General features: G+C 35.5%; 1 protein-coding gene across 5 annotated transcripts in view; it reads right to left on the reverse strand.

Annotated features, from left to right (window-relative positions):
- The window catches only part of MIPOL1 (mirror-image polydactyly 1), a 300,958-nt gene that overhangs the window by 170,486 nt on the left and 116,783 nt on the right, over nt 1–13,689 (reverse strand). For all 5 annotated transcript variants that reach the window (XM_037056425.1, XM_037056427.1, XM_037056428.1 and 2 more), the window contains one exon: nt 747–854. In XM_037056425.1, coding sequence (XP_036912320.1) covers nt 747–854 — 108 coding nt within the window. The remainder of the gene's footprint in view (nt 1–746; nt 855–13,689) is intronic.

Below are 13,689 nucleotides of genomic sequence, written 5' to 3' on the forward strand. Positions count from 1 at the left end.
TGTTTGTATTTTTAACCCATTCATGAGAATATCAGCACCCTGAGGGCAGGGACCATTACTACGTCACTGGCACTATGCTTGGATCTGGAGCAAAGACACTAAAGGAGAGTAGAAAGTCATAAGCATCTTAAGAAAAAATGTGTAATAAATAGAATCAAAATAATGTTCTTTTTCATGATTATTAAATCTATATTACAATGAAACAGAACTTTTGGTCATGAAAGGTATACTTCACTTGTTTCAAATTCTATTGGAATATATTTTTCTTTTTTGTTTTTGTAATAAGTAATATTTTTAAGTACTATTTCAATTCCCAAATACATTCACATACCCTTCAAGGAGTGTGAGTTCAGTGAGTTTCTAATATTAAAAGTCATTTAAAAAATAGAGTAATAAGTATTGATGGGAAGAAAAGATTCATGATTTAATTTTTCTTTTAGTGTGGTCACTTCTTATTAACTACAAAAAATAACAATATATTATGAAAATCAGAATGAACATGTACCAAAAGTTATTAACAGACCACCACTCAAAATTCAGGAAATTTGTTGTATTTCGTGTACACATACACGAGATAAAATAATACCATAGCAGAAGGGTGCTGTATCTGTGTTTAAAGAAGGGGTTGTTGGCAAACACCACAGCTCACTTCTGCTGAAATGTACACAACTGATATATGCAGCCCAGAAAGCTGGCACCAAGGGCTTACAACCTTAATTTGCCTGCAAGAAGGAACAGAGATTTACCTTCAGAGCACGTTCTTGATTGTTTTCAGCAGTCAGATGTCTCATGTTGTTTGCTGAAGTCTGGTTCTGCTCTTTCAAATGATGAAGCTCCTGCTCCAGCCGTTTGCACTGCCACAGGGGAAGAATCCCATTAAGTAAAGGAGTTGTAGCATTTTTTTCACCAAGCCACATGAATTAATGTAAATAATACCATTGTATTCTCTAAAAGACAAGGTATCTTTTGCAGCAAGAATAGTAAGTTAAAAGTAATGTGGATATATATGAGTAAAATTAATGTTTATAGTACTCTGGTTATTCAATTATAATGAATCAGTTTGTTTTTTACTAGTCTAAATATAAATTAGAAAATCATATTTTTCCATAAAATGAAGATCAAATTACATTTATTTATTTTTTCTTAAACAAATGGTTGTCATTATGTATCTACTGGCTGAGTACAAGAATAATTCTAAAGTCATACTGGATTATAAGGAAACTATATAATATGATATTTGTTTTGAATTTCTATTAACTTCTAAAGATTAAAAGTATCATAAAATATTTAAGAGATTTTTCAGAATTTTTAGAAGTATCTAAAGAAACAATTGTGCAGGTAAAAAAGTGACAACCACAGTATGCTTTAAGACTTGGAAATAAGTAAGAAAACAAGTGTTTTAAATTTCTATTTAATTACATCTTATTTTGAAGTAAATCAAGTGATAACAAACATATGAAATGACATTCTGATACACTGGGAATAAATAAGGATATGAGTGATGAAATTATAAATAAAAGCATAAATGGGCTGAGAGAAGTGTCTATGTTCAAAACAACATTGAAATATCGTGCCATCTGCATACAAAATCTTAATGTGATCATATCAAAGATTTTACATGAAACTGTACAGGATTAAACTGATAAGATGGAAATCAGGCCCATATGAATACACATGAAGAAACTGGCTAAAGAAACAGTGCTAAATTCCATCTTTCAGGAAAAAGTTAAAGATCACCCTTTATTTCTTTTTAAATTAGGATATTTAATTAACAATCAATAAGTAATTATACATATTGCCTTGAGGTCTAGGCAAAGCTACTTCTCAATTATTTTGGCTAGGTGTCATAATGAACTAAAAATCATTATTATGCTATAATCAAGATGCTGTCATAATCCAAACTGGCATTTCTTACTACTCTAACATTGACTCCTTCTGCCTCTAATCTCTGTAATATTCTGCAGTCTGTATCATCATTTCCTAACTTTGAGTAACATACAAATCCTTTTCATAAAAAGGATATCAGGCTCTTGATAGTGACTTAATTATATGATGATGTTTATGTACAAATACAATGGGATATACATGCATCAGCAAGTTAATACAATTATGAAACCAAAACACATTTATAAAAAGTAAAATAATAATCACAAAATCAAAACTTTAAAAATTAGTATTAACTAAGCAGTTTTTGCTGCAACTAAGTTCTGCAAATATAATGTAAAGTGACAGGTGCCTTCTACAGCCATGCCTATTCTACTTGTGTTATGTGACACCTTAATTCACAGGTCATATTTTAAAAAAATTACATGAGTGAAATCTTTATGAATTGACATCATTTGGCTTTTACTTGGAGGGGACACGTGATTTACAAATTAAACTGTCCTTTTTTAGCGTTTAACAAAACATCTGGTTGAAATGCAAAGAACAAGTGTGTTTAGTGAAGACACATCATGAAGCATGAAAATGAGTAAGACCCGGAAGCACCACAATCTAACAGAAATATCCTCTACTAGAATTATCCTGTACATTTTCAATTTTAGTACAAAATAATATGCACTAAGTATTAAAATGAAATGACTACACATAAACTATGTGTTACAAAGGTGAGGTAGATAATGTTGGCTATGGGGGTAAAAGAATGTGGAATGGACCAGATGACACCTGAGTTGGGCTTACCTGAGCACATGATTTTAAAGCTGAAAGAGAAAGGATCCAGGAGGAGAGGAACGGAGGTAGAAACACCCTGGGAAATATCCAGGGAAAGTGAGAGAACACGGTCACAAGTTGTCTGACCACCTAATTCTGTATTCCTAAGTAAATTAGAAATGACCCAGGAATAGAGCTTTCTTTCCTATCTACAAGATATACAAAAAGATTTCTTTCCTATCTCAAGATATAGCAAGATTCGCTTGCTCAATCTTGAGAAATGTTTATTTTAATTTCTTCACGAGATTTAAATTTAACGTTGACCTAGAAATCAGATTGTGGTGAACGAACAATAACTCTGAACGGACTCAAAACATACATAATGCTTTTGCCAAATATACTTTTGGATTTGACTATATTTAAGATTTCTTTAGATTTATTTAAACCTATATTATTTTATCATTTGATATTCTTTCATTCCTTCTGTACAAATGGGTGGAGAGCACTCCCAGGCCACTTTTTAAAAATACTGCCAAAAAGAAATAAGTAAAGCTTAAGAGCAATAAAAGTATTTTTGCACTGAGGGCATTCATTTCCCTGGTCATGCAGTATAACGGGGAAAGAAGACAAGGCCCGGAGACCAAAGTGGCAAGTGTTCCAAAAGGCTACACTTCCACGTGTTTAACGATCACCCCTACCTTAATGAAGGAAAAGACCCAGAAAGATGTTAGATAAGATGTATGTCCCTGAATAAAGTAACATGTAATGGTTTCAGATAATACTCTTTTCAACTGACACATTAAAATAACACCATTATCATCCCTGTTCATATACTGCCAAACAGTAATGTTCTTAAGAGTTGTAATGCATGAATTTGACCTACGAGTTTTCTTATATATTTTATATTTAAAAAGTTGTATTACTCAAATCAAACTTAAGTAAATGCTATCTGGATATTATCGTAGTGTCCTTGAGAAATAGGATTCTCAACACAAGATGCAGAAGATACAGATGAAAGATTAAAAGCTTAAGTGAAATTCCTTTCATTTAGAATTTGAATTGGAAGTATCAGTATCAGGATCTAGAAGATACAAAGAGTTTTATCTTCTAGAAATGTGTGTGTGGTGTGTGTATGTATTTCCTAGTTTTGCCCACTGAAAAGGGTTAAGAACTATAGCAAACCAGTGGCAATGAACAGCCCCACTACCTACTGCAGGTTGCAAGTACCGTTTCTGACTACAAATAAAGGACTCCATGGATGTGTGGCCGACTTCCGGCCTGGCACAAAAATTGCACAATATGATCCAGGAACATCAGAAGGGACTAAGGAGCCAACTTGAAAAGCTCACCACTAGCTAATGATAAGACAATTTGAGCATCAATAAACATAGTAGTAACTGCAATAATACGTTTTGACACATACAATACAATGTGTTTAAATTACTGAATTTATAATGATTAAAAAATAAAGAAATATTTGTGATTTGGGGGTGAATTGTAAATGTGAGTGAACTAAACATAGTAGGCCAAGAATTCATCCACTTTTTTTTTTAAATATATTTTATTGATTATACCATTACAGTTGTTCTATTCCCCCCCTTCAATCCCCTCCACCCACACCCTCCCTCCCCCACCATTCTCCCCCCCTTAGTTTATAACCACGTGTCTCAAGTTCTTTGGATTCTATATTTCCCCTACTATTCTCGCCCTCCCCCCTATCTATTTTCTGCCTACCATCTATGCTATTTTCTGTGCCTTCTCCCCCCTTCTCCCCCTCCCACCCCCCTGTTTCTAACCCTCCATGTGTTCTTCATTTCTATGGTTCCACTCCTGATCTAGCTGTCTTCTTGGTTTGCTTTTGTTTTAGGTGTGGTTGTTAATAACTGTGAGTTTGCTGTCCTTTCACTGTTCATATTTTTCATCTTCTTTTTCTTATATAAGTCCCTTTAGCATTTCATATAATAAGGGCTTGGTGATGATGAACTCCTTGAACTTGACCTTATCTGAGAAGCACTTTATCTGTCCTTCCATTCTAAATGAAAGTTTTGCTGGATAAAGCAATCTTGGCTGTAGGTCTTTGGATTTCATGACTTGGAATACTTCTTTCCAGCCCCTTCTTGCCTGTAAGGTCTCTTTTGAGAAATCCGCTGACAGTCTGATGGGTACTCCTTTGTAGGTGACTGTCCCCTTATCCCTTGCTGCTTCTAGGATTCTCTCCTTCATTTTGGTCTTGGCTAATGTAATTATGATGTGCCTTGGTGTGTTCCTTCTTGGGTCCAACTTCTTTGGCACTCTCTGAGCTTCCTGGATTTCCTGGAAGTCTATTTCCTTTGCCAGACTGGGGAAGTTCTCCTTTATTATTTGTTCAAATAAGTTTTCCACTCGTGGCTGTTTCTTTCCCCCTTCTGGTACCCCTATAATCCGGATGTTGGAACGTTTAAAGATGTCCTGGAGGTTCCTAAGCCTCTCCTCATTTTTTTGAATTCTCATTTCTTCATTCCTTTCTGGTGGGATGTTTTGTTCTTCCTTCTGGTCCATTCCATTGATTTGAGTCCCAGTTTCCTTTCCATCACTATTGGTTTCCTGTGCATCTCCCTTCATTTCAATTAGTTTAGCCTTCATATGTTCCTCTAATTTGTGACTATGTTCCTCTAATTTGTGACTATAATCTACCAGTTCTGTGAGCATCCTGATAAATAGTGTCTTGAATTGTGCTTCTGAGAGGCTGGCAATTTCTCGGTCGCTTAGAGTTATTGGCTCTGGGACTTTGAGTTCTTCTTGCGCCATCTTTCGGGTTGTTTGTGCCTGTTCCATAGCAGGATCAGAGCCCTAAAGTGTTCACTAGAACAGGGCAACTCAGTTGCTGGGTTGTGACGCTGTATGTGGGGGCGGGGTCAAAGAGTGACAATGGCTCTCACTGGTCTTGCAGGGCAACTAAGTCGCTGGGTTGTGACGCTGTATGTGGGGGCGGGGTCAAAGAGCAACAATGGCTCTCACTGGTCTTGCAGGGCAATTAAGTCGCTGGGTTGTGACGCTGTATGTGGGGGCGGGGTCAAAGAGGGACTATGGCGTCCTGTCCGCCGCCTGCCGCCACGGCCCTCACCGGTGCCGCAGTTGCTGCCGTCACTGGGCCCACGCGTTTCGTCCCACTGCACTTGAGTGTGCCACCGCCGTCAGCCCTCGCCCCCTGGGGCCTGCGTGGTATGTCTCACTGTGCGCGAATATGCGCCCGCGGTCTGCCCCGCACCCCAACTGGTTCCCGTCTGCCTGCGCGCCTGGGTCCGGGGCCCTGTCCTGCCCGAGCCTGCTTGCTGCTGGCTCCACCCCTCTTACCGTCCCATTGAACGGTTAGATGTAGTCGGACTTCCGTATAATTCAATTTTCTGTCCTTTGGTTGTGTCTTTGTTTCTCCAAACCTTTGTTGTATTCAAACTTGGTTGTGGGAGAAGGCAGAGTGCTTCCACCTATGCCTCCATCTTGGCGGAAGTCCCACTTTCTTACATAAACTTTACTATGTAACCAAACAATAGACAATGTGATAACTATAAAAATATTCAAGGCAATAAAGAAAGGGAGTGTTAGAATATCACAATTTTGAAATCAATGTACTAAGAGATCTAAATACTGAGGCCTGCTAGTAACATAGCTCTTTAACAACTTATCATGTGTTTCTAGATGAAACAACGCAAAATTACCTCTAACATAGTCTTGCTAATAAAACTAAATCTGATCAAGCTTCTAGATTAAACTGTCATACTCACAGAAAAAGAGAGAAGACGGACATATTAAATGACACTACAGAGATGCAACAAATAAACCAGGAAACTATAAGAAAACTGACTCATGAACAACAGTGTGGTGATCACTGGGGGAAGGGAGGGATATAAGGGGCCTAAATGGCAATGGAAATAAATACAATAAAGATTAAGTAAAAAAATTTGTTTTTAATTAAAAAAAGGAAATTAACTCATTTTGTTAAAAAAATATTTAGAAAAGAGATAGAAGGAGAATCTATAAAGTGTCAATCATTTGCAATGTCTGGTTCTTACTTAGATACTGATGTAAAACAAAGATGAAAAAGTTGTGACAGTTAAGAAATTGTTTGAGCTTGAAAACCAATGAAATGTTTCACAATATTAAGAAATTATTGTCCATATTTTGGGGGATATAATGGGATCATGGTTATATTTTAAACAATAGTCCCTACCTCTTCAAATACACATTAAAACTGAATATAGAAAGAATATTTTGTCTGGAATTTCCTACAAAATAATAGGAGTAAATGAGTGTGGCAATATGGATTTTAAAAAGTTGGAAAGTTGTTGCAGGATAAAAATATCACGGGTTTATGACTCTACGCTCTCTAAGCTCACGAAGAAAAGAAATACATTTGCCTCTGTGAACAAAACTGATTTTACAATATGACTCACCTAACCATTTAAAACACAAAAATCAATGGCAACTTTTATAAAATAAATTTGGCCCCGATTTACTACAAAGTCTGTTCTCAACAGTGATTTCCTTTCACTAGTCAGTTGGGAAGAACTGTATCAAGCAGACAATATATTATGATTTGTTTTACTTCGTGTTGACTTTCTGAAAGACAACATGCTTTAGGTTTTTACTAAAAGGTTCTCTACTATTGTCTAAGTTTTTAACAGCTGCTGTTTCTCCTCCTCTAAAACCTGCTTCTGTCACAAATCATTTTGACTGTATTACAATCAAACATCTTCCCATTTGGATGTCATACAACTGCTTCCTTTGCAGACAAAAAATAACACCAGACTGTTCTAGCCAAAACAGAAACAAACTTTGGTGTCAATGTGAATTATGCCCTTTGAACTGCAGATGTTTGGAAGTACTTAAGATTATATAAGTAACTTTTCATTTCTCTTCATTTAGAAAAAGTTTTAAAAATTGCTTCATTTTAGATTAAAAAATAATAACTAGAGTACTCTTCTCACATTACAATAACTTAGAATAAAGAGTTTTCAAGTTCAAAAAGGTAACTTGTTTCTTCAAAGCCCTGGTAAAATATGAACAACTTGCTTTAAGGGAGTATTTATACAATACTCAAAGTCTTAAACATATTGAAGATTAAAAAGAAAAACAGTAATTATGTGAATAAGTCTCAGAAACCACATAGGATCCTTGTCTGTATGAAACACAAATTATTCAGTAAACAGTCATTGAGCATTCATCCACCAGGCCATACACCAGCACCCACCAGGCAACATGCCAGGTAATAACATGTCTCTACATACTTATACATACATCTTAATTATATATAAAACTTTCAAAAACACCACATAAGAGTAAATAACTAGGGATTTAATAACAAATGCAGTATTTTACCATCATCTTATTTAAAAAAATTAATTTAAAGAAACATTTTAAACCACAAAGCAAAAGGATAAGTAAACATGACAATTATTTTAAAAGGTATCAACATGTATATAGGTATTTATTTAATATATTATGCTATTAAAGTAGCATTTTTGTAATGCTGTTTAAGGTTATTATGTTAGCTGTATGCATGAAAATCTATTCGTTTGGAAAACTGTGATCTGAGTCTCTGTTTCATAAAGGTAAACACACATATCATTAATGATAGTCAATCAACTCTTAATTAGTATGTGCCAGGCCTTGCTCTAAACACTTTACATGCATTAGGTCAGCTAATCTTCATGTGGACCCTATGAGCTAGAAATCATCCCAATTTACAGAAGGAAGCAGATGCACTGAGTAGGACTCCTTCAAGTCATGCAACCAGTAAGAAACAGAATTCAAATTCAGGCAGTATAATTTAATTTATCAACAAAATATATAGTATAAACACATATGTACAATAGCAAAAGGAATGGAAACAGAACTACAGAGAAAGCTAATAATACTGAACTTCTAAAAATCTGAACTTTGAGCAATTAGAGAGTCAAAGAATTTTTAAGTAGTCCATTAACCTGGTATTAGGAAAGAGTCAACACAGATTAAAACAAAATACTGACTAGCTAGTATATAAACTTATTACCTTTAACTCAGTTCATTTATACACAACAGAGTCTATGCTAAATTAATGAAAAACATGTAGGCAATTATTTCTTTCCTTTTAATTGCACATTCTAAGGCTCATGTAGCATTTAAAATCATAATACTCTTGCCCTGACTGGTGTGTTATCAGTCGGTTGGAGTGTTGTACCATGAACCAAAAGGTCACGGGTTAGATTCCTAGTCCGGGCATAAGCCTAGGTTGTGGGTTTGGTTCTCAGTCAGGGCACATTCGAGAGGCAAACGATTGATGTTTCTCTCTCAAATCAATAAGCACATCCTCAGGTAAGGATAGAAAATTTCTTTAAATAGAATCATGATGCTCTCTTTAGGAATATAAAACAAAAAGTAGCTATTCTTTTATCACACTGGAAGTGCTTTCTTTTAAATGAAGGCTTTATAAAAGCTACATGTGTAGGTATACATATATACATTTATATACTCAGAATGGTATATTAACATAAATCACATGCAAAAAGACACTATTTGTCTAAAATTGAAATCATCAGGTCTTCACATGAAAATGCCAAAAAAACAATTACTTCTCCTTTGTACAAACTGCAAACTCTAAGAATGTAGAGCCTAGAGTGTTTGTTCACTGCTAAGAAGTAGACAAGGTAGCTAAAACATAAGTGATATTAAATATATATTTATTCCTTTACTGTATTCCCTGCTTATAAATGGTATTTACTCCATACTCCTTGCTAAACCCGAAAATCATCCCTAGCTCCTTCTTATCTTTATCCTGAAATCAAACCAAGTCCTATTCCTTCAAGACACTTTACTCTCTATCTCCACTGTCACCCTTTTCATTTGGCCTCCAAGTTTCTCATTAATGGGGAAGTGTCATGCCCTCAGTTCCCCAGCCGTTCTCTGTCGGAGTACTCTCCAAAGCTGGCTGCAAATCGAAATGACCAGAGTAGTTTCAAAAAGAATCAAACTAAACTGCTATGCACAAAATTGAACTCCAAATGGATCGAAGACCTAAATTTAAGGCCTGAAACAAACTACATAGGAAAAAACATTGATACTAAACTTGTGGACCTTCACCTTACATAGGACTTTCTGAATTTGACCTCAAAGGCAAGGCAAGTAAAAGTAAAACTAAAGGAATGGGACTAAATCAAACTAAAAAGCTGCACAGCAAAAGAAACCATCAAAAATAAAAAAGGTAGCCGGTTTGGTTGCCAGTCAGGGCACATGCCTGGCTCACAGCACATCAACATGTGAGAGAAACACTGAAAGAGGCAACTGATCATGTTTCACATTGATGTTTCTCTCCCTCTTTTTGGCTCCCCTCCCCCATCTCCAAAAAGAAAGAAACGAAATTGTAAAAAAAAAAAAAAAGGCAACCAACCCAATGGGAGAAGATATCTGCAAACAACACCTGTGTTAAGATGTTAATATCTAAAAGATATATGAAGAATTCATACAAATCAACAAACAACCAAACAATCCAATTTAAAAAATGGCCAGAGGACCTGAACATTTTTCCAAGAACACATACAAATGGCCAACAGATGTATGAAAAAAGCTCAACTTCACTAGCTATTAGGGAAATGTAGATCAAAGCTACAATGAGATACCACCTCACACTTGTTATAATGGCTAATAATCAACAAGTAATAACAAGTGCTGGAGAGGTTGTGTAGGGAAAAAAAACCCTCATACAAAAAAACCCTACTGGTGAAAAAGAAAACTGGTAAAATGACTATGGGAAACAGTATGGAGGCTTTTCAAAACAGTAAGAATAGAGTCACCATATGACCCAGCAACCCCTCTTCTGGGTATCCACTAAAAAAACCTGAAAACAACTTTTCACAAAGATATACGCACCCTATGTTCATTGCAGCATTAGTGTCCGTGGCCAAGACACAGAAACAACTGAAATATCCATTGCCAAATGAGTGGATAAAAATGATGTGGTACATATATACACAATGAATTACTACTCAGTCATAAGAAAAGGTGAATACCACCATTTGCAATAACATGACTGAATCTTGAGAATATGATACTAAGCAAAATGAGTCAGAAAATATCAAGAACCATGTGATTTCACTCATATGTGGAATATAAAACTGAAAGAAACAGAGGAACAAAAAACAAGTAAAAATTCATAGACCCAGACAAGAGTTTTATGGTGGTGAGCAGAGGGAGAGGAGGATGGGGGCTGGGGAGCAAAGGGTAAAGGATTCAAAAATATGGTGACAGAGGATCTGACTTTGGGTAGCGAACACACAATGCAATATATAGATGATGTATCACGGAACTGTACATGTGAAACCAATGCCACAACAAATTTAATAAAACTAAAAAAAATTACCATGTAATATACTAAATCCATTACATTTTTTTAAAAAGGAATCTGTAAGTGTGCGTGCACATGCTTTGGGGTTGCATCTCAGAGCTAATGAACATTCCAGAGAGCACTGTCTAAAACACAACACTGACTGATTACACTAACTCCTACCCACCCTATCTTGATTTCCTTTATTGGCTCTTAAGCTGCTTTCAGAATTAAAATCGGTTTTGGAGAATGACAGTGGCATTTCATGAACTGGCCAGACTCACTAAACATTTTCTTATTCCTCTCCAATTACACACTCTGCTCTACTTCAGACATGCTAAATTGTCCACAGTTCCCAAAACAAAAATATTTCTTATAACCTTTTTTGCCTTTGTGCAAGTTTTCACACGTATCTGATTTATCTACACAGCACCAGAGCCTTTCTCACCAGAAGCCCTTCAGAGAAATACCACGCCTTCCTCCTTCTGTGGGTGCACTGTCCTTCCTCCTACGTATTCTCATGACAACCATCTGCTTGGCATTCTCCCTCACGTCCGCCTCTGATTCCACTGCCAGATGACCTGGTTCTTCAAAGCTATCTAATGTTTATTAAAGAAATTATCTGAATTTTATTTACAGAAATCTTATTTTTCCATATTCATTTCCTTCTAAAATTAAAGGCATATGCCACTAAACAATATTTAGGCAATCATTAACTTATAAACATATAAGTATAAAATCAGGCAAAGTTATATGAAAATAAGGAATTTCTAAAGTACATAAATATGCAAAGTGAGTGTCATGTTTCCTAAGATAAAAAATGTAAACAATTGCTACTTAATGATATGCCCTTTAACTGACTTCCAAGTAAGAAGCATAAGTCTAAACATCTAAAGCTTGGGATACAGCTGCAATGTGCTAATACAGGTGGGGCCATCATGAGGGAAGCAGTAAGACACCAAGATTCCACAGAGGGAAAACAGGGCCCACACCAGAAGAAAGACTTGGAAGTAGAAAAAAATGTATCATGATAAATGGGGAACTTATTTATAAAATATACCTCATAAGCCAAGCCATTGTTTTATAGGGGTTTTATGTTACATGAAAATTATACTGAGTGAAATGCAGATTCTGGTTGTACAACTGATTGATTTCTGACAAATTTACATACTTAGGTGATCACCCAGTTAATGATATAGAATATTTCTATCACACCAGAAAGGTCTTAGGGCTCCCGCTTCCAGCCAATCTATACCCATATCCATCGGTTACCACTGTTCTGCTTTGTAATATCATGGATTATTCACCTGTTCCTCAACTTTATAAAAAACAAAGACTTTAAGTCTAATCTTTTGTCTGACTTCTTTCAATCAACATATGTATTAAAGACTCATCTATGCTTCTGTGTGCATGAGGAATTCATTCTTTTCTTGAAAAATCTTACATTGTAGGAATACAACATAATTCATTTATTTTCCAGTTAATGAAGTGACACGAGTTGTTTTCAATACTTGGATATTATAAGTAGCCTCCCATGGACAGTCCTCTAAAAGTCTTACAGCGTATATGCTCTGGTTTTCCTTGGATAAATACCTAGACATGGAATTGCTGGGTCAGGGTGGATATCCTTCCACTGCGTAACAAAGAGCCAAATGGTGTTCAAAACTGGTTATACGGCTACTGAAAACAACAACAACAACAACAACAGTGTATGGCTACTAAACTGAACACTGCTGAAAACATTTCCATCATTGTAGAATGTGCTATTAAACAGCCCTGCATCTGGGCCTTGTTCTGGCAGTAAAAGAAGGGTAGGAAGATAAATGTAAGGAAGTAATCTAAATAGACTGTCAAGAAAATGGAGAGCCAAAAATAAAGGCTATGCGATCCCTTGATTCCAGTAGTACTTGCTGTCCTGAGAAGAGGCCCCCCTTCTACCACACCCACAGTTTCTCAGGACCTCAATCTGCTGGGGCAGCCTTCAGGTCTAACAAGAAAACCATGGCTATTTAAACACCAAGGCTTTATATTTCATATCTGATGTATGACTTGTTAGTTATATTAATAATTATTAACTATATGGATTCAAAATCATATGTAATACATTACAGTTAAATTAGAAATATGTTTGTATAGAATTCAATAATACTTGGTTGGTAGTTTCCAGACATTTAAGATGGTCATCTAAAATCTTAAATAGACTTGAGATAACAAATTCCAGTAGATTACAATTAGAAGTTCCAATTTGTTAATCACACTTACTCTTCAATTTCAATTAAAGTTCTAGAATGGTTTTGAATTTTTAATATGAATTGTATCAGAAAAGTATTGCATCTCTGCTATTTAATAGGACCAAAAAGTAATTAAGATATATAACTATATTTTTAATTGAAATAACGAAAGATAATTATAAAATTTTCACATGAAAGAAGCCTGATATAACTTACTTATTTTGTATAATCTCTTCAATGATGCAAGGCATTTACTTCTAAGATGATGAACTTACTTCTTTGGCTAATGCCACTACTAGGATGTGGTATTTTGATCCTTTCTGTACAGTTATAACCTTGTAATGCTGAACCCTGTAGTTAGCTAGTGGTCAGCAAAACAAAATTCAGTAAATAATACCATTGTAATGAGTTAGTTCTTAAGTAAACTTCAATAGATTTTCTCAAAATCCATAAACAAACAATGGTATAACCTAG

The sequence above is a fragment of the Sturnira hondurensis genome, unplaced genomic scaffold (genome assembly GCF_014824575.4).
Source record: "Sturnira hondurensis isolate 20B ecotype Veracruz unplaced genomic scaffold, ASM1482457v3 Scaffold0008948, whole genome shotgun sequence".
NCBI lineage: Eukaryota > Metazoa > Chordata > Mammalia > Chiroptera > Phyllostomidae > Sturnira > Sturnira hondurensis.